Here is a 25,454-nt window from a genome sequence, read left to right on the forward strand (position 1 = left end):
ATAATTCTAATATGTGGCTAAATCAAGAAACACAGCATGAAATATAAGTTTAATGAGGTCCGAGACCATTTCTCAGTCATCTCCTAATTCCCTTTAACTGTTGGCACACGGCAAATATACATTCAAACTGTTTAATAGAGTGTTTCAACATGTGATAAATATGGACATTCATTCTATTAACAAATATTAGGCACCTACTATGCATCAGTCACCATGCTAGGGTGTCTACACAATGAGAAGAATAGCAGGCTAGTTCCTTATCCTACCACATAAACATTTGAAACTCAGTATTTTAATTCATTATACTTAACACTCCTTTGACCTGTAAAAAATAAAACAAAAACAAGGAACAAAAAACTCCCAGTAACAGTTCCTCAGCAAACACAATGCAGGATATTAAATATCATGTTTTTAAAAAAAATTTTCCCCTCAATCTCTTAACTCAAAAATGTTACAATATAATCAGGGCTGGTGGGGGAGAAAGCGAATTTGGGCATCGGTGTTCTTATTTGGGCAGTTTTGTTTGATCCACTTACAACAAGTAAAAGGTGGCATTTTTTGACATCTTTATAAACTTACGGACTTCTACACGTATGCTATTAACACCCTTATACAAAAATAAGGAGAGTCCTCTAGTCAATGGAACATAAACGACGTTTTTTTTCCTATGGTGAACCATCTGTGCTGAGTCAAGAATCCTTTGAGACCAACTGCAAGTATTTAAAAATCATAGATGTTCAAGGCTTAAAGCAGCTTTCAGGGGCACCTGTTGAGCGGCTGCCTTTGCCTCAGGTCAAGATCCCAGGCTCCTGGGACTGGGCCCCAAGTTGGGCTTCCTGCTCTGCAGGGGGCCTGCTTCTCCCTGCTGCTCTATGGGCTTGTGCTCTTTGTCAAATAAGTAAGCAAAATCTTAAATTAAAAAAAAAAAAAAAGAAAAAAAGCAGCATTCACAGTTATCTGATAAACCTTACTCTCCCTGCCCCTCATCCTCAAACTTGAGATTATGCCATTTAGAATTGGGCCTAAGATTAATGGCAAAGTCTAAAACAAGAAGAGATCATTACAAATTTCCCAATTCAATTGGGTGCTACTTCCATAAAACGACAGTGCTCCCCCCCACCCCTGGTGGGCAATCTCTTACTGTCTAGATGTAATGAACTGGTTTATCTTCTCCAATCATTCTAGTCTCTGATAAACTTAAAGGAGAAATCATATAAAAAATATTTACTGTTTACTACAGTTACATACATCTTCTCATTCTCCACATGATGCTTTTCTTCATCTCTCAAATCACTGGACACAGAGACATTCACATCTATAAGTTCCAGTTTATTTCTCAAGGAAAAAACTCTAGGTCTAGAATGAAAAACTATATCCAGGTTATTTGACATTTTGGTAGTTTTTAAAAATCTCAAGTAATTTTAAAATTGTTTTTTGAAAGATTGCGGGGAGGTAACAATCAGGGAAAGCTTCCTATGCAAATAATTCTAAAGTGAAGTGTGAAAAATGAACAAGAATTAGACAGACTTGGGGATGGGGAAGAGAGGGAAAATTCTGAAAAGAAAGAACAGTATGTCAAATGGCCTAGAGGGAAAAAAACGAAGCACAGTTTGGCAGATGTTAGGTCTATCTGAAGCTAATGTCATTACCACAACCCCATGATATCCACACCTGGAGCCAGTACAGACGCCTGTGCGTATTTATATGTTTGAGCACATAGCCCTTCCTACCTGACCTACCACTATCCCAACTTTCACTAACTGAACAAAGGTTCCTAAGAGCTTCAGACACAAGATTTTTAGGAGAAAGCTAATGCAGGAGCACTCACACTTGCAACCTTTTCAGGACTGCCCGGGGCATGGCAGCATATTCCAGCTCTCCTGCCTGCTGCTCCCCTCCCATCTCCTCCAGTGGGCAAGTACTGACAGAGGTCACAAAAGCCCAGAGCCCTTGCCTCCAAAGTGGGACAAGCCCTGCATGCTGCGGTGCACCAGAGCTGATCAGGTAGAGACAGGCCTTCCCTGAAACCACATCCTTGCTCAGCTTCTTCCCCTTCCCTTTCCTGTTCCCCTCAGTCCCTCACAGGTTTTTTCCTAAGAGCATACCATTCATCAATCACTTGCATGTAAAACATCCAATGGTCCCCAGACCTTGGTCTCTAATGTCATGCCCAAAGAAAAGAACCAGGGTTTGTAAGAGCTAGGACTAAATCTATGGATGGGCCAGAAATACCTTGTGAGAAAAAAAGGAAATGCTCCAAAAAAGGATGGGAGCATATCACAAGGATCCGGAAGCTAGTTTGAAGGAATGCTCTCACTGGCTAAATCTGGGAAAATGTGAGCACCAAAATAATTACATACGGCAACAAGTTATAACTGGAAAAAAAGGAATTCATGAATGTGTATCTATGATAAATCTATAAATAAACAAGAAACAAAATGACCTCTGGCTTGTATCAAAACGCCAACAACCATCCAATAAATGTGGAGAGAATGCTGGAGATAGAAAATCGTCACTCTGCAACCATTGTAGGGAAGACTGAATCAAGCAAAAATCATCAATGGATACCACATCAAAGGGAATTTTTTGATGAGGAATCGGTATTTGCCTAGTCTTAAATGGTCTCCCCACAGATTACGGATAAATGGTGAGAGGAAAAAACAAATGGGACAAAGCCCTTGACTGGGTGATTAAAATTAGTATCACCTATGAGAGACAGACATCAATGTGCTTCCAGATATCATACCATGAGAAAGACATCACCACTGAGGCAGTATTTTGCTGAGAACAAATAACCTGGATCTGATGAAAAGCCAGATAAACAGAAAATGAAGGAAAGTTCTATTTGCCTAAAAATCTGCAGCATCTTGCCATCATTCTCAGGATAAAATTCAAATTCCCTAAGCTGGTTGACAAAACATTTCATGATTTGTGATTCACAACTGCTATAACAAATATACTTACTTCGAGTTTAGAAATATATAAAAATTACAAGCTCGGGCGCCTGGGTGGCTCAGTGGGTTGAGCGACTGCCTTTAGCTCAGGTCATGATCCCAGACTTCCAGGATCGAGTCCCGCATCGGGCTCCCAGCTCCTTGGGGAGTCTGCTTCTCCCTCTGACCTTCTCCTCTCTCGTGCTCTCTCTCACTCATTCTCTCTCAAATAAATAAATAAAATCTTAAAAAAAAAAAAAATTACAAGCTCAACAGATTTTTAAGCCTGAACCACCAATGTAATTGATGTCTAAGAGAACACTACAGAGCTAATGAAGCAATAATAAAATCATAATTTTTCTGATCAGCTACATAACGTTTTATATATTAGTCACAGTGCTCTGAAAAGATTCTTCTAATCTGTTTAGATGTCTAACTTAATTTCCAGTGAATGTGATAAGTGCTGGTACCCCTAAAGCTAATCTACCTATATACCCACAAGAACCACTAACAGAACCCCTATAATTCAAATATTCCAAGAACTGCCATGACACCCCCCCCAAGATACATCTTCAACATCTATGCATGGGATGTCATGAAATTCCTGACTCCACTTTCCATCCTCTGAGCTCACGCTATCCCATATTCCTCCCCTAATTAGATTTCTGGAAAACACCATAACAGCGACACACACACCTGCTTAAGAACACTTCTCTCTGCTGCTGTTGCCCCACTATGCAAAAGTAGAGAACAAATCCACCCTAATGGATGAAGGAAGGGGAACTAACTACCCTGCTAAAAGAGGAAATGGTACAAGGGGGTGGGGAGGAGAAAGGAATCTCTTCAGGTTATTAGAGAAAGTAATCAAAATTATCAGGCCCAGGTTTCTGTAGGTTGTCATCTGGGAATATAATCATGTTGGAAAATTCTCTGGAATCTGGAAATAGCAAAGGAATAACTAAGTGTTCTTTCAGTACAGTCCTGGGCTTGACTTTCCATTACCAGGCCCTTTTACAACTTGGTACAGGAGGAGGTTAATGTCTAGAACTTTGTAGAATAAAGACAGAAATAATTTCTGACCAGTGGAAAAGATAACCCCAAAGATTACAGTGTATGGTCCTGTTGTAAACTAAACTTTTTTTTTTTTTTTTTTAATCTAAGCAAGCAATCTGTGAAACAGTCTATGCATCTAGCTTGTCAAATGCTTTTTGGACTGTTTTACTAGTTCCCACACTAATGAATTGAAGAAAATCTTCAACACACATTCATTTTGTATTTGCATGAGTAGTAATTTTACCTTTTTGAAAATTCTATTTTAACAAGCACCACTTTTAAAATTGTTCCTATAGGGGATCATGTCTTATGCATTCAAAATATATAATCATTTAAATTTTCAATCACTTAAGTCTGACTAGATTTTCAAAATATACTTGTAGAAGGGATACTAAACTGGAAAATATGGAATAGACTATGCTTAAGTCTATTATGCAAGAATTAGCTATACTGTGTATTTCTGAACCATTATTATGCCATCAAAGGTCCCATTCATGGCTAAAAATGTAGGGATAATTTTCTCTGGAAATAGGGGGATTAGACTGATAAGAAAACAAAGCTAAAGAATAAGTCAATAAAAGTGGAAGAGTTTGGAACAGTGGTTCCTTTTCTACTCTGTTTGCATATTAGAACTGTCTGGACTATTTTAAAACGTCAGAGGCTTAGTAAATTAAATCTGAATATCCCGGAGCAAACCACATATGAGTATTTTTTACAAATATTAATCTCTTTCTGCAGCCACTTTTCTTGGGTGTTGTGAACTCCCTCCAGCTATTTCTCTCTGCATTCAAATAGTAATAGAAAATAATGAACATAATTACAGCTGATAAATGTACAAAGAGTGCCCTTATTACCCCTACATTAATGAAAAAGGAGAATAGTGTCAATAAAACTACATAGAAGAGTAAGTATGTAATCTGCATTTCAATGCTGGGTTCAGAGCTGCTTGAGAAAAAATGGAGCCTACAAAGTTAGCTAAAAGCTGTGCCAAATGAAGATCAAACTTGTATAAAGATCTTTAAAAATCTAACATAAATCAATGAAGGTAACCTACTGAATGGGAGAAGAAATTTGCAAATAATATATCTGATAAAGGGTTAGTATCCAAAGTATATAATGAACTCATACAATTCAACACCAAAAAACCAAATAATCCAATTAAAAAATGGGCAGAAGACACGAACAGACATTTTTTCAAAGAAGACATCCAGATGGCCAACAGACATGTGAAAAGATGCTCAACATCACTGATCAGAGAAATGCAAATCAAAACTACAATGAGACATCACCTCATACTTGTCAAAATGGCTAACATCAAAAACACACGAAACAAGTGTTGGAGAGGATGTAGAGAAAAAGGAACCCTCCTACACTGTTGGTGGGAATGCAAACTGGTACAGCCCCTGTGGAAAACAGTAGAGATTCCTCCAAAACCTAAAAATAGAACTACCCTCCAATCCACCAATCACACTACTAGGTATTTACCCCAAAAATTCAAAAACGCTAATTCAAAGGGATACATGTGCCCCTATATTTATAGCAGCATTATTTACAATAGCCAAATTATGGAAGCAACCCAAGTGTCCATCAATAGATGAATGGATAAAGATGTGATATATACATACACAAAGGAATATTATTCAGCCATAAAAAAAAATGAAATCTTGCTATTTAGGAGGACATGGATGGAGCTAGAGAGTGTAATGGTAAGCAAAATAAGTCAGAGAAAGCCAAATACCGTATGATTTCACTCATATGTAATTTAAGAAAAACAAACACCAAAAAAAAAAAAAAAGAAAAAGAAAGAGACACATGAAGAAACAGACTCTTAACTATAGAGAACCGATTGTTTCCACAGGGGAGGTAGGTGGAGGAATGGATGAAATAGGTGATAGGGATTAAAGAGTACATTTACCCTGATGAGCACTGAGTAACGCAAAGAATTGTGGAATCACTATAGTATACACCTGGAACTAATAACACTGTCAACAATAGTGGAATTAAAATTAAAAACTTAATAAAAAATATTTTTAAAAATCTAACATAAATCAGTGGGAAAACAGACCTTGCTATGTAAACCTCATCTGATACAACTACCAGCATGGGCACAAGCCACTGTATAAAAAGCAAGAGAAATATCAAAATGTGAACCTATGCTTCAACTCAAGAACCAAACAAAAATGAAGTTAAAAAACACAAAACTGGCTTTAATATATTTTTGGGTGTCATCCTTGCACAGGGGCCATGCTAATCTTCTCTGTAGCATTCCAATTTTAGTATATGTGCTGCCAAAGCGAGCACAGCTTTACAATATTTTTATTCTGGAATTTAAACAGAAGAAAAATTTAAAACTTCTAACTTGCTGACTCCACTTTCTTTCTTCCCATTCAATCTTGCTTCCATCCCTGCTTTTAATCAAGTTTCCAATGATCATACTGTTAGTTAGATTTGGCCATCACCAGCCACCCAGTCAATTAAAAACCCATTAATTATCCTTCACGCCTCCCTTTCCCTCACCATCTTTATTCAATGCAACAGCAGGTCTTCTCAACTGTTCCTCCAAAATATCAACCTAATAACCTTTATATTCTTTTCCAGCTTTTCTAATACCATTCCAGTCTAAGATACTAACATATCTGGTCTGGACTACTGCCACCACCTCTTAACCTGTTTCCCTGCTTGCATTCAGGACCCCTCCATAGTGCATGATACCACTACAGTCAGGGTAGTAAAGACATTATAATATGCCAATGCCCTCTTTAGAAGCCCCCCCCCCCCCGTGCTTCCCTATCAGAGCCTTCAAGGCACTGCAGCATCTAGCTCCTGCCTACTTTCCCAACATCTTCCCTTATGGAGCTCCACCACTCTGGCCCTCATTCATGGCAAATATTTAAGCATTTGCTACTTCTGACTGCCTGGCATACTTTTTCCCTACCTCTTCACATAACTACTTCATCTTGTCCTTCAGATTCCAATTCAAATACTTCCTCATGGATCTGTTCACATACCACTCTGAGGTAGTCCGCTCTTTACCACCTACCACATGACACTGCTTATTTTCTTCATAATATTTATCATAATCTGGCAGAATGTATATGGGGGCATAGAGGTGAGCAGTCTTTCTTCTACCATTGTATGCCTGTGACATGTAACGGGCACGTATTTGTTTAATCAAGAAATACTCCAACAGAGGCATGGTCTGTAACCATGCAAATGTATTACAGAATTCTATTCCAGACTGGACTCTACCAGCAATTAGCTGCATAGCCTTGGGCATACCACAAGATTTGAGTGGGTTAAGAGTAACTGGACAGTAAAAAAGTGGATGGGGCACCTGGGTGGCTGAGTTGGTTGAGCGGCTGTCTTTGGCTTGGGTCATGATCCCAGGGTCCTGGATGGAGCCCCACGTCTGGCTCCCAGAACCTGCCTCTCCCTCTCCCTCTGCTGCTCCCCCTGGCTTGTGCTGTCAAATAAATAAAATCTTAAAAAAAAAAAAAAAAAAGTGGAGATGGCGTACAGGATTTCTTTTTCCTTAATTTCCTACTGGATCTAAATTCAAGAATATAGATGTTTGAAAGCATTTGACCTCTCGGCCTCCGTTTCCTCATTTGTAGGAGACTGCTTTGAATACCACTTTCAGCTAAGAAATACTAGAACTAAGGCACACCTGGGTGGCTCAGATGCTTGAGCTTCGGATTCTTAATCTCAGTTCAGGTATCAATCTCAAGAGTTGTGAGTTCAAGCCCCACAATGGGCTCCATGCTGGGGATGCAGCTATTATAACAGGCCCTAATCTACTTTCTAACCTAATTTTCCTTAGGCACCCCTTATTTCCGCCCTGCAACCAAACATTACACTTTACCGCCTGTACATTTCCTCATTCTGCCACCTCTTCAACTCCAACCACTGGAAGTTTCCCTTGAAAGCCCAGATCAATTGTTAACTGCCTCATAAAGTCTAATTCAACCACCTGGCCCAGTACTGGTATGATTAGGTGTTCCAGAAATTCTTTTATGCTTCATAGTAGTCCCTGATCCTCTCTCCATCTGTTTCTTCATCCATAAAAGGGAGATAATACTATCTACCATACTGCACACTATTGTTGGACAACTGTGAATACTTAGCTTGATAATAAAGCGTTCAATAATTAGTATTATTTGTTGGCTACACACACTTTCCGCTCTCCTTGAGAGTCACCAAAATGTCTTCCATTTCCGAATCTCCAGAAGTCTGAAGCTATTACTACTCCTTCCAATGCCTCAAGTTTTCATATTCATAAAATTCATATTAATAAAATGAAGGGAGTGGACTAGACCAGTTACTATTCCCTTCAAAATGAAGTTCCCTATATTTACATGAATACCCTTTAAAGAGGACTCAGGTGAGCTTCCCGCAACATAAATAGCTTAAAGCAAGGACACAGGCGCAGGTGAGCTGCTTTAAGGACGGGAATGCGAGGAACCTGAAACCACTGCTGCAAATGGAAGTGGGGTGTTAACGCTAAAGTTAAAATAATGTTTATCAAAACCCTGGAGATCCTTTCTCAAGAAACTGAATCTTGCCACAGTGATGGCTCTTTTGGATTTTCGCTTTTAGGTTAGATTACAGATTATTTGAAGGAATCAGTGCCCCAGAAGGGCGGAAAAGATGACGAAGAGACCAGTCGCGTTAAGAAGGAAATGTAAGCCACGAATGGACGCGAGTTTACACAGCAAACCCAACGCCTTTCACCTAACCCTAACCCCAAGAAGCGGGAAGAAGACCGAAGACTGCTGGGAAGAAGTTGCGGCCGCCAGAAACCCTAAGGCGGCAGGCCGGCGGGGCGTGAGCTGACGTCTGCGGAAGCGGTGCACCTCAGCGCTCGGCCCCTTTTCCAGGCCAGCCCCCAACCGCAGAGCCGCGGTTACGGACCCCGGCTGTAACTCCTCAGCAACCCCCGCGTCCCGCATTCCGCCCCCGTACCTGCGGGGTCGAGCGCCATCTCGGCGGGCGGAGAGAAAGCAGCGCCTGGCCGCTCCCGGGCGGGGGCAGAGGAGGGGAGGAGCCTGGGCTGGGCGGCACGTGCGGCCGCCGGGAGCTTCCCGCGGGAGGAAGAGGAGGAGGCTGTGGAGGAGGAGCGCCGTGCCCTCCACAGAGCCCGGCAGGCCGCTTTCCTTCCTTCTTATTTCCCTAGTCACTACTTCCGCCGCCCATTGCGCCTGCGCCCTCCTGGCCCCGCCCCGAAGCCTGTAATTGATGTGGAACAGACAGCTCCGAGGGAATGACCGGGAAGGGGGGCGTGGCTTCGCGTGCCTTGGAGGCGGGACTGCCTCCGACGCGGGCAGCCTGGCTTGGGAAGGAGCGTGAGCACCGGGTTGAAGACTGGGGTAAGCGGAGACCAGAGCAGAAGCTGTGGGCCTTTGGGAGTGCGCCTCCCGTGGTGACTAGGTTCACCGCCAAGCACCTCCCTCCACGTCCGCCTTCGGAGAAAGGAATGAATCATCCTGTTCCTTTATTTTTTTTCTTCGTTAACGTTCATCCATTCATAAATGTCTATTTTATGCCTGTCGGGTTCCAGCCACGGGTTCGGAATACGAGGGACAGATAACTGAATAAAAATAAGGTTCCTATTCTCGAGGAGTATCGGGTTGGCTGGGGAGTCAGATACCAGCAACACGCTGTTAAATGGGATGAACTCCACACGTGCGAGATATAGACAGCTTGTTTTACTATAGAAGTGGTATAGTTTGTGCAGTATCATTATTTGCCCCACGCATCAGCAGCCTGTGGTTCCCCTGGAGGGGAAATTTAAAAATGGGCGCTAGAAAATATCCTTAGGGCGTACAGCCTGATTTGGGTGATGTTAAAAATCCCGACTCTTGTCAATTAAAGCTGTTTTTGAGAGAAATGAAGGAAGGCGATAGCTATGCTCCTGAAGAGCCCCAACTGCCCTCTTGTTAAAAACTTTCTGGCGGCAGTGGTGCTCGTTTCCACTCACCAACCAGCCTTCAGAAATGCCTTCTTGTCATACCCACGTTTAGCTAGTTTGAGCCTCTGAAGAGTGAGGTGCAGCCGGGACAGATGGGACAGATGTTAGAAAAACAAGGAGCAGCTGCTTCTTCCCTGGGAGGGATTTAGAGCTTTCAAATGATCCCCTCCCCACCTACCTGCAGTCCCTCCTCCCCTGCTGCTGCTTCAGCCTGGTCAGTTGGCAGAAAAAGCAGCCGCAGTTGAGCAGGGCTGGGAAAGTGGGTCTCTGCTCAGCAGGTCTTCCGTTTAAGGGCCTATTTGGGCATAACGGCCCTTATTACAGCTGTAGGTTGAGATGCCAAGGTGAAGAATTAATGTTTCACTCAGCGAGGCAGGAAAGCAGGTCTGTTTTCTTGTGTGTTTTATACATGTGTTTTGAAACATACCAGATTCATTCTGGTGCCCCTTTTCTTTTTCTGGAGGTGGAGGATTTCGTTTAGAAAATAAATCTTTTTGAGGATATGAGGTGCAGTATAAAAACATAAGCCAGGCCCTCAAACTGAGGTAATCAAACTAAATCTTCCTAGATGTAAAAGGCATCACAGAGAGCTTCAGTCAGCGACCTAAGTACTAAGTACCTCTACCTGAATCCTACATTACAACCTATTAGCATCACAAATTCTGACGTTTCTCTAGACTTTTGTTTCTAATTTGTAAAATCATTGTGAGGAGTAAATGTGATATCATTTAACTGTTTCAGTCATTGAAAAACCATTTCTATCACTTAAACCACTACTATTTATTTTTTTTAAATCTAAATCAGCTCACTTAAAGGAAAACGCACATGGGTATTAACCACTTTAGCCTTATCCTATGCAATAATATCTGTAAAAACATGGGTTTTCCGTGTCCCATAAAATGGATTGCTGGATGTTAGGTCCGTTATTAAACGAAACGAGACTGAGACAAAGTGAAAGTTATTTAAAGCTTTATTTTATGATAAGTATTAGAAGTCAGACTGATTGATCAGGGGAACAAGACTGAAACAAGGTGAAAGTTATGCAAAGCTCTATTCTATGCTAAGCATTAAAAGTCAGACTGACCGGCCAGGGCCGTCTCTGAAGAGAGCGACCACCCCCAGCTTACAGGCTCAAGAATTGACTGACTGACCGGCCAGGGCCGCCTCCGAAGAGAGCGACTCCTCCCCATTTTACAGACTACCTTTTATAGAGCAAAAGTCTGGCCACACATAGGTGGCCAATGAGATTGTAGTCATGTTAGGTCACACGCAGGTGGCCAATTGAATTACAATTTACCCTATAGTAGCTGTTTGACTTAACCTATTACTCCGGTCAGAATTGGTGCTCAAGATTGGAGCCCAAACAGCGGGGTTTTACATTCTTTGGTGGTTAGGGGAAAAGTATGTGTGTTTCTTACTGATTGGATGTCTCTACCTGGCCCGACTCATCCTTGTATTCTGGGCTCTGTTATCAAGAACTGGCCAACCTGGCCTTGTATTCTGGGCTCTGTTATTAGGAACTAGCTGACCATATATTTTACTGGTTTCCCAGACTTGCTTCTAAGTAAGTTTCTCTGGGGGGAGGAGAGCAGGGTCAGTTTAAGTTTTACTGCACAAACAACAAAATGGCTTTTAACCAAGATGGAGTCACTCTGGCTAAATAGGTCCTTACACTGGTCATATCACACTATGAGAAGCACTAGCACCTCAGTACCTGGTACCTAACAGGGTACCCGTCTCCTGTCTTATATTAAATCAGATTATTTGGGGGCAAAGTCTTTATAATGTACCCGGGAAAGATAAGTCGATTATTAAAAGTTAAACATAGAAATGTAATTGGTAATTTAAAACAGAAGAAATTTCCTAAGATATCACATTATGAATGGACAATTCTTTGAGCAGTAACTGTAGTGGGAACATAAAGAGGAAGAGAGCACAATGTCCCGGAAATGAAGAAATATGTATTATCCAAGCATGACCTCTAGGGCTCAAACAATATCTGGTACCTAATGGCCCCACAGTAGCCCTTCACAAAGGACTGAATGTCAGGGTGGATGGTTAGAAAGGACTTCAAAGATGAGGTAGAAATTATGGCTGGCCACGAAAGATGGGTAGCATGTGTTAGCAGAGAAGAATGCATGTCACACTAGGAGAAAAGTAAACAAAAGGGTCTGGGAGGGGGCACCTGGGTGGCTCAGTCGGTTAAGCATCTACCTTGGGCTCAGGTCACAATCTCAGGGTCCTGGGATCGATCAAGCCCCGTGTTGGGCTCCCTGCTCAGTGGGGAGTCTGCTTCTCCCTTTCCCTCTGCCTCCTCCTCCTGCACATGCTCTATCTCTGTCAAATACATAAATAAAATCTTAAAAAAAAAAAAAGTACCTAGGATTTGAGATATTCTTGAAGGACAAATGAGGCATGGAAAGGACAGAAGGTAAGCAATAAAAACATATGTGCAAAAGCTAGGTAGGAAGCAGGGATGTGTGACAGGCATGGTGGAGGGCAATGCCTGAAACCATTCATCTGAGGATTTGGGAAGCTAGGATAGTTATAAATGAGATTGAAAATGTTAGAAGAGGTTAGATTCCCAAAGCCTTAAACATTAGGCTGAGGAGTGTTTGAATTTGTTGCTATAAGCAGTCAGGGGCTGTTGAAGGTTAACAAGTAGAAAAATGGCCTTGTGGTCAAAGTGATGTCTTCTCAAGATTTTTTGTAGGCTAAATATAGGTGGCAAGGAGGGAGGCAGGGGCTAAGCGGAAGGGTAAGGGACTATTGCAGTTCAGGCAGGATCTGAAAAGAGCCTGAATGGGTATATGTGGCAATATAAAAGAAAGAACCGTTGTGAATGTTCCTGGAAAGGAAGAATCCATTCTTCGTAACTTACTTAGGAGACTAGATCAAGGAGTCAAGAAGGATCTCTAGGTGATTCTGTTCCTTGGCAAATGTACACAGACAAATGAGAAAATCATGGTGACGTACCTATTCATGCTTCAAATGATCTGCCATTGATCGTCGTTACTGGGGAGCAACACTGAGACAGGGGAACCAGCTAGGAGGAAATTGCAGTGACCCAAGGGAGGAAGGACAGCTACTGATGTGTGGCAAAGCATGCAAAAGCAAAGAGAAATGAACTACTTAGTATGTAGACTAGACATCAATGCACACCCACATATACATATCTCTTAGTTGGATGTTTAAGGAATTTGCAAGTATACATAAATACCTTACTTGTTTATTGCATCAATTCTGACTAGATCTAGCATACTTTTTTGCTGTATGTTGATAATCAGTTAATTATTTCTAATGTTTGAGAAAGTCAGCCCCTGCTTGCTTCCAACTCTGCCCAATGTCAGAATTGAAGACTTTTCACCAATAGCTCTGCTCTGCCCCTGTCTTTGAGCCAGTGAGAATTACATTAGGAAGAATACTAGAAGTTCCATCCCTACCAGTACGTGAAATTTGGAACTAGCTCTTGGCTAGAAGATCCCTATCCATTGGGCCCTATCCATTGGGTCTGCTTTCTGAGCTGTATGATTCAGCCCCCTGGTCCCCCAGGGCCTCCCCCTTCTCCCATTTGAATGGGCTTAGGTCCAGGTTGACACTTAAATTAGTTTGTTAGGGCTGCCATTACAAAGAACCACAGAATGGGTGGCTTAAACAACAGCAACCTACCTTTTTCACAACTGGGGGCTAAAGGTCCAAGATCAAGATATCTGTTGGTTTGGTTTATTCTGAGACCTCTCTTCCTGGCTTACAGATGGCCATTTTCTCCCTGTCTGTTCACATACATAGTCTTCAGGATGTGGGTATCTGTGTCCAAATTCCCTTTCTTTTTAAAATAAGGAAACCAGTCATATTGGATTAGGGCCTGCCTGATGACCTCATTTTAACTTAATTATCTCTTTAAAGACCCTATCACCAAATACAATCACCTTCTCAGGTGCTGGGCTCGGGACTTCAGCAAAAGAATTTTGGGGGATGCAGTTCAGCCCATTACAACAGTCTAGTTCCTTACAAGGACCAGAACCCTTCCTGAATCCCAAATCACTTGGCTAGAGCACTGATAACTTGCCTAGCTTTGGCCTCCACCCAGAGCAATATACTTTGTTCTTGTCTTTCTGGTAGTTGAGTAGATTCTGCCTCACAGTGGCTCAGTCCTCCTAGCCACTTCAGTCCTGTCTGTCCCCCACTGCCCACATCCAAATGATCACAATATCCAACTGGCTCTTTAACGAATCTTTTTAGTCCATCTGCCAACTGCACTGTTGCAACTCAGTCCAAGATCTACCTGCTTTTGCAGAGATGTTTAGAATAGTCCTCTAACTTGCTCTCTGTTCCTAGGTTGTTTCTCCTCCCACCCATTCTTTCTAACTCATTTCACCCAAAACGGCAAATAGGATCATAAAATTTCTTACATAGAGTCCCTCAGTGGTTCTTCATATAAATAAAATCCAAACCCTTCCCTTGGACAAGGTTCACAAAGCCCCTGATAGACAAATTCCAGCTTATTACATCATCCTTTCATCAACAACCTACTTGTCCTCTACGTTATCCACTGTATTAGACTACTTGCAATAGTTCAGAAAGTATCTGTGGGGACTTTTCTGTGCATTATCCCAGAAAAACAGGTAAGGTTCTGTGTTGAACATAGACACTTGAAACTGATTTCCAAAAGAGTGTGTAGTGGAAAGACAGAGGCTGTGGAACTAAACTGAGCTCAATTCTAATTCCTCTGGCCTTCTTTTACTTTTTAACTGTTTTATTGAGATATAACTTATACACAGAAAAGGGCACAAATCTTTGTGCTGCTGAATGAGTACTTATGTATGTATATATTTTTGAATTACACCTCTGATGAGGCCTAGAGCATTTCTAGTCATCCAGAACTTTCCTTGATACCTCCTCCTCATGCACCAGCCCCCATAAAAACAATGATTCTTCTGACTTCTATGAGAATTTATTAGTTTTGCCCGGTCTCAAACTTATGTAAACATAACTGTATAGTATAGTCTATCATGTCTGGCTTCTTTTGCTCAGCTCATGAGACTCATAGCCATGAGACTCATTCATGTTGTAAATATCCACATATCTGCTCTGTACTTCTAATTTGTTTCTCCCCCTGAGTCTCAGTGTCCTCAATCACACCACCCCTACATAATTGATTGGAACATTAAAGAAGACCTGTGACAGTGATAGTGGTTTCTAGCACATGGTAGGCCATTGCTAAATTCAAGCTATTGTTATTGCGATTATTATTTTTTACTTTTAGAAAACTGTCTTTTTGAAGTATTGCACTATATTCAGGGTGTTTTTTTTTTTTTTTTTTTTTTCCAATGTAATACTTCAGAGCTACTCTGCTTTCAAGACTGAAATCTGGGTAACAATATGTTTAAATCAGTATTATGTGAACATCCTTCAAATGAACAAAGAAGATTTAACAGTGTGCCCTATCACTCATCGGGTGAGAAAAAAGGTGTGAAAAAAAATCACCTCTCACCTCTGTGGAAGACTTTTTATGTTTTATGTTTTGTTTTTACTGTGAATTGTTTTCTGGGTGGCCTCCTTTAAGACAGACCACAATTTTTTTCTGGGGTCACAGACTTTTATTCCTAAAACATACTAAAAAAAAGGGGGGGTAATAAAGATAGTAAGAAGACTATGACATGACTTATATTGGATTTCTCTCACCTTGGTCTTGTGCAGTTATTATGATCCTTTGTAGAACTTCTCACAGGAGCTGGCAAACTTGACAAAAACAGAAGAGCTTTTCATTGTACAGTGAGTCTGAAAGAGCAGTGACATTCTGATTAGATGGCCAGCTGTCCTGAAAACATCTCAAGGATCTTTTGCTTATTTAGATGAAATAAAGTTAGTGAAAACTCTAACAACTCATTCCAGATGTTTCTGCACTATTAATCTGTCAGACGACAAACTTCCTGAATTCACTACCCACCCCTCCCCCAAGTCAGAGAACGTACTATGTGCCAGGCACTGTGCTGAGTCTTGGAATAAATAAAGACGACAGACTTTCCCCTAAGGAACTCACAGTACAGGGGCATAAGACAAACACACGAACAAATAATCACAGTCCAACATGATAAAAGAAGATGTGGGAGCCCAGAGAGGGAAATTAATTTGATTTCCAGAAGATATATTTGAAATAACTCTTTAAAAGTTATTATTCAACAAGAGAAAGACAATGGTTATAGTTAACAGCATTTTGCTGTGTAGAATAGGCATAGGGTAACCATCATGAACAACAAATATGGTTGAAATAGCTGGATCGGCCACTATCAGCTGGAGCCACGTAGACACCCAAGGAGATAAAAATCAAGTGTTGAGAACTGCTATCAAGTTCTGATGCTTTCTCACTAGTGCTATGCTCAGGCAAAACCACCCTCTGTCATTGATTCTGGTATATTTATCAATAGGACATTAAGCAATAAGTCCAAACGAAAAGCTCCTAAACACTCAGGACCTGACTCTCAGTAAAGAAGAGTGCTTACAGAGATCTATTCCATTAACTAAATTCTATGTCATGGGGGCGCCTGGGTGGCTCAGATGGTTAAGCCTCTGCCTTCAGCTCAGGTCATGATCCTGGGGTCCTGGATGGAGTCCCATGTCCGGCTCCTACCTCAGCAGGGAGTCTGCATCTCCCTTTCCTTCTTTCTGCCTTTCCCTTGCTTGTGCTCTCTCTCTCTCTCTCTCTCTCTCAGATAAATAAATAGAATCTTAAAAAAAAAAAAAAATTCTACATCATGGAGCCAGGGATCCCAAAGTATGAATGAAGAGTTTCCTAAAGGAAAGAGGTATTGCTGTTGCTAAGCCACTTGACTCTGCTGTTTGAGGAGAGAGACTGTCTTAGGCACCATTATAGCACCTCTTAGACGACTTAGCATCTGGCAGGGTAAATGTTGATTGCATAAGTTCCTATTAATGGAGAATATAGGGGCACCATGTAAAACTAATATGGGTCACATGGTCCACGGATTATTTTTCTTTAGCATCACTTTCATCCTCCTCCTGTCACTAACCCCTACCTTAATTCAGGTTGCCATTCCTGATCTTCGGCTATAGATAGCTTTCAGGTTTTACATTCTTATGTTTTCTGGTCAAGGCATCCCCTCACTTAGAACATGATATACTCACTTATCACACTGTCCGCTTGACGTCTTGTTCTTTTGGACTCTGCTCCTCCCCTATTTTGTTACATGGTTTCTACCAATGTTGTCATGTCCTTATAGAACATCTCTCTTTAGCCATACTCATTTGTCCAAGAATGGTTACATGACCTAAAGTAGACCAGTGATGTTTTCGTCTAGAAAATGTTAGCTGTAGGTCTAAATATATCATCAGTATGTGTCTCCTGAGGCTAGAATTGGAAAATGTAGAAGCCAGTAAGACACAAGTGCTGTGCTGTATAGAGAAAGTTATCTTTAAGGAAGAGTAAAGATGATGCCTAACCAAAAAGGTACAGAGATTCAAGACGGAGAAAATCCATATTGAGTTTGAACCTCTGGTTGTAGCTGCTCTGAGAGTTATATCTATTCCTGCCTTTCTGGGGCTTAGCTCTTTGAGCCACCAAAGACTCATATAGAGGACCTGTGTTGTACATGACTCCAAATCTTCTACGCCCCAATTCTCGCATGTGGCCACTAGTTCTTTGTAGGCTTCAGACACCTTCGTACAGGTGCAAACTCTTAGTACTTTGTACCTGAGACCACTGCCTGGAACATCCATGGGATCCCCTGAGCAGTTACACAGTTACCACATACAGAAGTGCAGGGGAAGCTACTGCCTGCAGGGTTATCTTAGTCAACAGTGAATGGAATCCAATAGATAAAAGTGTCCTACCTTTGGGACACCTGGGTGGCTCAGTGGGTTAAGCCGCTGCCTTCGGCTCAGGTCATGATCCCAGGGTTCTGGGATCGAGTCCCGCATCGGGCTCCTTGCTCAGCAGGGAACCTGCCTCTCTTTCTGCCTCTGCCTGCCTCTCTGCCTGCTTGTGTGCTTTCTCTCTCTCTCTTTCTGACAAATAAATAAATAAAATCTTAAAAAAAAAAAAAAGTGTCCTACCTTTTATTCCCTGGGAAGACAGTCCTGAAGCACATTTTATAAAACCCCTCCCACAGTCTCATGGTATCCAGTACTAGTCACCATTTTGTCCCACAAAATGGGACACTCACTAAAACATGAGTGTATTATCTTTCCCTCCTTTCCTGCTTCACTTTTCCCTGTCTCCCCTTTCAGCTCTCTGGGATGATATTCAAAGATAATCTATTTATACATAATCTAGGTTAAATGAGCACTTGCTCATTGTTTCTGACTTTTTCTTTAAACTGATTCAAGTTGGTTCCTACTCCTTGTGACTCAAAGACATTGTCCAGATTAATTCAAAGCCCTGCAATGGTTCCCCCAGTTGCCCATAGAATACAAGCATACAAGCAAGGGAACTGGATGGGAACATATGGAAATCTGATCCAGAGTTTACATTCTTAACTTCTCTGGTGCTTCGTAGGTGTTTATCCCCTCTCCCAGTTGAGAGTTAATCAAATTCTCCCTAACAATGCAACGGGTCATTGAGAATACAAAAAAATCCAGGCACACACATGGAAAAAACCCTACTATCTCCAGGATTGCTCCAGTTCACTATTTGTTCTTATCCTGTTGTGATTTGTGTCTAGATACCACACTATTTTACTGTTTATCTGTTGTTGAAGATTAAGGCTGTTTCTAATTTTTCTTTTAAAATTAACACTGAAGAGAATATTTTAAAAAAAAGCTTTCATCTCTAGCTCTGTTTATTTCTGAAGGATAATTCCTAGAAGTGGAATTATGGTGCTAATTACTGTGGATGAATTGGCCACAATAAATAGTCACTTTAAATATATTTGCTAAATTAGTACGGACAGGCATTTTGTTCCAACTTACTCATTTTTATTAGTAGTGATAAATATTTTGCTTGTTTAATAGGCATTGTCCTTTTATGAATTGTCTATCCATATTCTTTCCCATTTTAAATTAAACCATTATTATTTCTTAATGATTTATCTATTGCTTTTTTATACAAAGCCTATTTCTATCATTTTTGGTATTTATTTATTATAGTTGTTTTCCTTTTACTTTTATGAATAATAATTTGACAGACTCATGTATGTATAGAGTATTTTTTTTTTTTTGGTTGTCTATTCCATTATTTAATTCTTAGAGATAACCCATCCTATTTTCTATATTTCTTGTTTCCTGGGTTTTTTAAAAATAAACAGATTGCCAGGATGTCTGGGTGACTCAGTCAGTTAAGTGGCTGCCTTCAGCTCAGGTCATGATCCCAGGGTCCTGGGATAAAGCACCTTATCGTGTCAGGCTTGTTGGTTAGTGGGGAACCTGCTTCTCCCTCTCTCTCTGCCGCTCCCCCTGCTTGTGCTTTCTCTTTCTCTCTCTCTCTCTCTCTTGCTCACTCTCTCTCAAATAAATAAATTAAATAAATAAATAAATAAATTGCTATTTTACAACTATTTTCTTTTCTTCCTCTTTATTTTCTTATGGTGGAAAATGAGTATCTATCCTTTTCTCCAGAGAACTAACTAATTCTTCTAACACTGTTTTCCCAAAAGTGTTTACTGAATAACCTACCTTTTCCTTTTCAGTTTTTTTCTGATCTTGAATCTATCTCTAAGCTCTTTGTCTTCTCCATTTCCCTGCCTATTTCTGTGACTATGTTATCGTCTTTTCATTTTTCAGCTAACTCTTAAGCTCTGGGTAGGTAAAGTAAGGATACAAATGATATATCCTCTCTCCTGATTTCAGACCACATCTCAGCACATTTGAGCACTGAACTTACTTCAGGCTCAAGACGCTGTCTGTGATTGGTGTGTGTCAGGACAATGAGCAGTGTCACTTGCCCCATCCACTCTGGCTTTGTGCCTGCTGGCTCCTCGTTTGTGAGCAGGCAGATGAGGGAGGGCTGTGAGAGCCCATATTCCCCTCTCCAGGTTCAACTAAAGAATGATTCTTGACTTCCCATCCTTGGTTGCAGTGCATGTTTATACTTATTTCATACTATTTATATTATTATACCATGGGTCCCTGGGAAGCAGAGTCTGAGGCAGAGATTAACACACAGAAAGTTTGCTAGGGAGTGCTCTGGTGGTCAAGACTTTTGGAAGAGAGGAGAAGGAAACAGGGAAGGAGGAGATAAACAGTGGTGTAGTCCTAATAAGAACTTAGCCAAGCTCTGAAGCTGGTTGACCCTTCTGAACTGTCCTGAATTGGAGCAAGGGGGATGGGCTTCATACTCCTACATTGACCAATCATTGGTAGAAGGCTGTCCTAAGAAGGGTCATGGCCTCTGGTGAGGCGTGTCTTTTTAGCAGATAGCACTAATCATGATTATAATTACCAGAATTATAATTAAAAATTAACATGAATTTCTGAGATGCATTCATTATTAACTGTCCCTCTCTATATCGTAAACTCCAGGAAGTAAAGGATCATGTCTGTTTTTTAATCTCTATTGCAGCCTCAGAGCATAGCAATTTTTTGTTGAGTACCTAATGGGTACAAAGCACTCCATAAATAATTGCTGAATAAATACATGACTAGAGGAAGCAATATTATCTTCTTTGTCTATATTTTAAAAGAAGAAAATGAGGTACGAAAGAGATCTAATAAATGGTAGAGCTGAGATATAAGTCCACTTCAGTTTGGTTCCAGAGGCCAGGCTCTTTCTACTATGACAGTGTCCTAGTCAGCTCAGGCTGCCAAAACAAAATACCACAGACTGGTTAGCTTAGACAAAAGAAATTTATATTCTCACAGTTCTGGAGACTGGAAGTCCAAGATTAAGGGGCCATCAGAGTTGGTTATGGGTGAAATCTCTCATCCTGGCTTGTAGGGACATCATTTTGCTGTGCTCTCATGTGGCCTCTTCACTGGGCACATGCAGAGAGGGAGGGGGGAGAGCAAGAGAAAGGGAAAAAAAGGAAAGAAGGATCTCCGGTGTTTTTTCCACTTCTTATACAGACACCAGTCCTATCAGATTAAAGGCCCAACTTTCTTTATGACTTCATTCAACCTTTACTACTTCCTTGTAGGCCCCATCTCCAAATGTAGTCACATCAGGGATTAGAGCTTCAAAACATGAATTTGGGGGCAGGGGGACATGATTTGGTCCATAACAGAAAGATTTCCGGGGTTTATTATAAAAACAGAAAGATGTAGAGGAACCCAACTTTGACAGTATTGCGATGCTCTCCTTCTGCTTTCTGCGCACCTATTATGAAAGTAATGCTGCCAGTTGTGTCTAATTACATAAGAAATAAGAGAAAAACAGAAAAATGTTGGAATGAAAGGTATGAGAAACTTTAGAAATAGACAGTAGTACTCCTCCAACATTGGGGTAATTAGGTCCTCCCCTAATTAGTGACTCCAAATTGCTGCCAGACCATGAAGTCTCTTCTTAACCACCACATCAAATTCTGACGCCATTTTCTCATTAAAGACATGCAGCTTTCAGCTTCCCTTTCTTGTATTCTGCAACAGCTATGGTCTTCGGCCATTAATCTACTCCATCCTCCATACTTGGACTAGTTTTCATCCTGAGAAGAAAATAAGACCTTGTCACTCCCTTGCTTAACTCTATATACTTACATATATTCATTTCTATATATTCTATATATTCATTTCTCTATATTCTATATATTCATTTCTCTCCATTCATTTCTCTATATATTCATTTCTCCCTGTGACAGTGGTTCTAAAACTTCATTGCCTATCAGAATCACCTAGAAGGCTCACTAAAACAGAGCGGTGTCCCTCTACGATTTGTGCCCCCACTCCCAGAGTTTCTGATGCTGTAGAGTCCTGAGAATTTGCATTTCTAACTGTTCCTAAGTGATGCTAATGAAACTGATCCTGGGACTGATGACCTTTTGAGAAGCTCTGTCCGGCAGAGAAGACTGACCCACAGATTCTTGCCTCTATCTGGCCCCAGCTTGCTCACCCCTTTTCCTCTTACCCTTCTTACCCTCCGCCTTCTAACTCCCATCGATCTTACATGCTAGGCACATGTTTTCACCAGGTCCGGAATACTTCAGCATTGTCATACTTCAGCATTGTCATACTTCGTGCCTTCATGGCTGGCAAGGTCTATTTCCTACCCAGCCCACATGCTCCTTCTCTACACAGCCTCCCTTACTTTTTCGGAGTATTTTAATGATGATTCCACATACTGTGTTCATTTTTATCTATTTTATATTACCGCTTTATTTTTATTATTTTTCAAGCCCTTCTCTTTCATGGTGGGTTTGACTATACAGGAGACATGTCTCAATTTTGTATTTCTGATGATTCACATAGTGTCTGCCAAGAATGGCTGTTTGGTATATGTTGAATTTGTGTTTAAAGTTAATTCAGTTTGATTATCCATAAAAGGCTTAAACCATTCATGGGATTTAAGGTAGCTCTGACATCCTGTAAGTTTCCTTTCATCCTATTAGGAGCTGAGACCCTATGGAGGAGCATTTCAACTACTTTCAGCTACTGTGCTTGGCTTCCCTTATTCATCAGATCTCACCTTCAATTTGTCTATGTAGCTGACCTCCATTCCAGGCTTTGCTGGCCATGTTTTTGTCTGGCAAACTCCAGCATTCTCTTTGGCTTACACCTTTACTTCTTGAGGTTCAGACTGGGTTCTCTAGCTCTCTTCTCACTAGCTTCCCTTACCTCTACTACCTGCCAGAGTAGCACACTTTGCTTGATCTGATTTGGCCCACTGGTTCCTGAATTTTGAAACTGTCTACAACCACTAGGCTAATGGTCCATACATCTGCAGTCACTATGATCTAAAGAAAGGCTGCTGGTTGAACCTTTCTTCTTACTCTCCCTTTTCCCCAGTTCCCACCTGTTAACACTTGATTCATTATTCAACCAACCTTCAATTCACTCTTCTATTTGTTGTTCCACTCAGAGCTTGCAGGTGACAAATTGTATCACCTACTACATTTCTACTTCAAACTATGTATTATTACACACTGAAGTCATAAAGGGGGAAAACTCTGAGCTGGAAAAGAAAGAAAGAAAAAATTTCAGTCACAACTCAGCTGTGAAATATTGCTAATGACAGCTTCTTCAGTTTATCATTAAGAAGGCAACATAAGCTGGATTTTCAGAAGATATGAATAATCCAGCTCTTTATTAATTATACTGGAAGCCTATAGTATTCCAATTATAAAAATTATCAGCCATGAAAAATTTCATACCCTGTTTACTTTCAGGGTGAAATACACCTTCTCAAACTTGTAGATTATTTTTACTTTGTAGGTTGGGCTTAAGTATAAATGATAATTCATTTCTCAGATAAGCTAAAAGGCTAAAAATAAAAAAGAAGAAACTGTCAACTTCTGATAAACCAGATGCAAGAGGTGGTAGCTAAGCCACCATGTCAAATTTCAAATTAATAATTTAAACTGTACTTGGGCCAAATAAACTGACTTTGTAAAAAATTCCTTACTCTCAGAAATTATGGTATTTTTCATTTATATAAGGAGTTTGATTTTTATCTCTACTAGATGAAATTCCCTGTAATTTGCCATTTCAAATAATTACTCATAACAAACCAGAAGAATAGGTGCTATATGGCCTGATACATACATTCTCTAGTTGAAATGCTTTTCTAGTTTTGATTCTTTGATCCCTTCAACCAAGTGTGGGCTTGGTTTTCTCAGTTTTAAAAGGCATAGAGATTCTGCCTTCTACTACAAGAGGAATAAAACAATCTTGGGATACCACTCAATAAAGGGGGAACAATAATTCTTAATAATGTTCAACTTGCAGTATTATTGTTAGTATTAAATAAGGGAATAATTATGGAAATGCTAGCCAATGTATGCACACAGTTGGTGGTCAATAAATGTGAGAAGTCCCATAATAGTACCACAGTCTGTGAGTTCCAGAAATAGCTCAGGCATCCATGTTCTTTCTTATAGGAAATACAAATGGTAGTGAATAGTTATATTTTCTGGTAAAGTAGAGTGAATTGTTCCTTGCAGTGCTCTCAAGAAGAATGTTGGAACACATGAAGTACCCAATTGGACACATCTGGTGTTCTAGAAAGGCTATTGGAGGGGAGGTAGAGAAGCTCAGTGCCTTGGGAAATATGCATTTTCCACTATGCAAAACAGAATCACATTTGCCAAGAGGAGGTTTATTGTCAAGAGATGAGACAAGTAGGAAATCACTAAAATTGCTGCCTCTGTGAATGGATTTGGAAACTGAATGCATTGGAACTTCTCAGCCCTCATTTTCTGCCTCTCCGTGGTATCCAACACTGTTGCACACGTCCCCTACCCTAAGCTATTTTTTTTGAAAGTCTTTTCTCTGTACCAGATTGAAACTATATTCACATTCTTCTCCCATGAATTCTGCCCTTTTTTGCTATCTGATTAACCCTCTTTCATTTAAAAATTTTTGACTTTCCATTATGTTCTATCTTGAGATCCATGGCCTTCTCTGTGGACTTCCTCATAGAGAATCCATCCATTTTTGGGGATGCAACTTTTGCAATTTATGTGGAGGGTTCCCAGATATCACTGGAGTTCTAATTTCTAAAGTTTCAGGTTTGCATCTCCAGCTCCCTACCGAATAATGTTGATGTTGTATCGATTTGCCAAACTCAGCATATTAGAAAAGACTCACTTTCTGTCATCCTTATTTCTTTTACTATTCTCAGAACTCAGTCCATGCTTATCATGTCAGTCATGTTTGAATCGGTTCTACATTTCACTCCCTAAACCTAAAATCATGTTGTGTAACATTCTCTAATATCATAGATCGTTCTTTCCTCAGTCAACATCTTTGTGTACACCAATATCCTTTTCCACCTTGACTGTTTTTGTAGCCACCACCTTCCCTCCCAACTCTAACTACTTCAGACCTGCAGACTCTCTTTTCTCCAGTTCATTCTGTGCACCTCAGCTAGTTTATGCCTTTTAACAACCTTTGCTAACTCATCACAGCATTGCTTACTGAAAACCCTACAATGACCCCAGAGTTTCCACAGGTTTTCCAAACTCCTGGCCTTCCAGGACTACATCTAGCCTAACCTGACTCTATAATCCCACTCTTTCCCACTTACCACTATCCCTCTGGGGCCTCATTCATTCAATTTACAGGAGGTTTCTGATAAGCAGTAACTCTTTCAAGGAAGGGTAAAATAGAGCCCTAAAACCTTCCTGAGATACTTCATTTTCTGTCCAGAACACTTCCTCATGGTTATAAACTCCTTTTTTTTTTTTAAAGATTTTATTTATTTAACACAGAGAGACACAGTGAGAGAGGGAACACAAACAGGGGGAGTGGGAGAGGGAGAAGCAGGCTTCCCGCTGCGCAGAGTCCGATGCAGAGCTTGATCCCAGGACCCTGGGATCATGACCTGAGCCGAAGGCAGACGCTTAACAACTGAGCCACGCAGGTGCCCCATAAACTCCTTCTTTAGACACATACTG

At 40.7% G+C, this 25,454-nt stretch overlaps 1 protein-coding gene across 2 annotated transcripts in view; it reads right to left on the reverse strand.

Annotated features, from left to right (window-relative positions):
- LOC111155186 (C-X9-C motif containing 1) overlaps positions 1-9,146 on the reverse strand; it is an 85,724-nt gene extending 76,578 nt beyond the window's left edge. For both annotated transcript variants that reach the window (XM_022515286.1, XM_022515285.1), the window contains exon 1: positions 8,949-9,146. In XM_022515286.1, the coding sequence (XP_022370994.1) occupies positions 8,949-8,967 (19 nt within the window). In that variant the 5' untranslated portion in view covers positions 8,968-9,146. The remainder of the gene's footprint in view (positions 1-8,948) is intronic.
- Between the last annotated feature and the right edge of the window lie 16,308 nt (positions 9,147-25,454).

The sequence above is a fragment of the Enhydra lutris genome, unplaced genomic scaffold (genome assembly GCF_002288905.1).
Source record: "Enhydra lutris kenyoni isolate GAN:26980312 unplaced genomic scaffold, ASM228890v2 scaffoldscaffold39, whole genome shotgun sequence".
In the NCBI taxonomy this organism is placed as follows: Eukaryota; Metazoa; Chordata; class Mammalia; order Carnivora; family Mustelidae; genus Enhydra; species Enhydra lutris.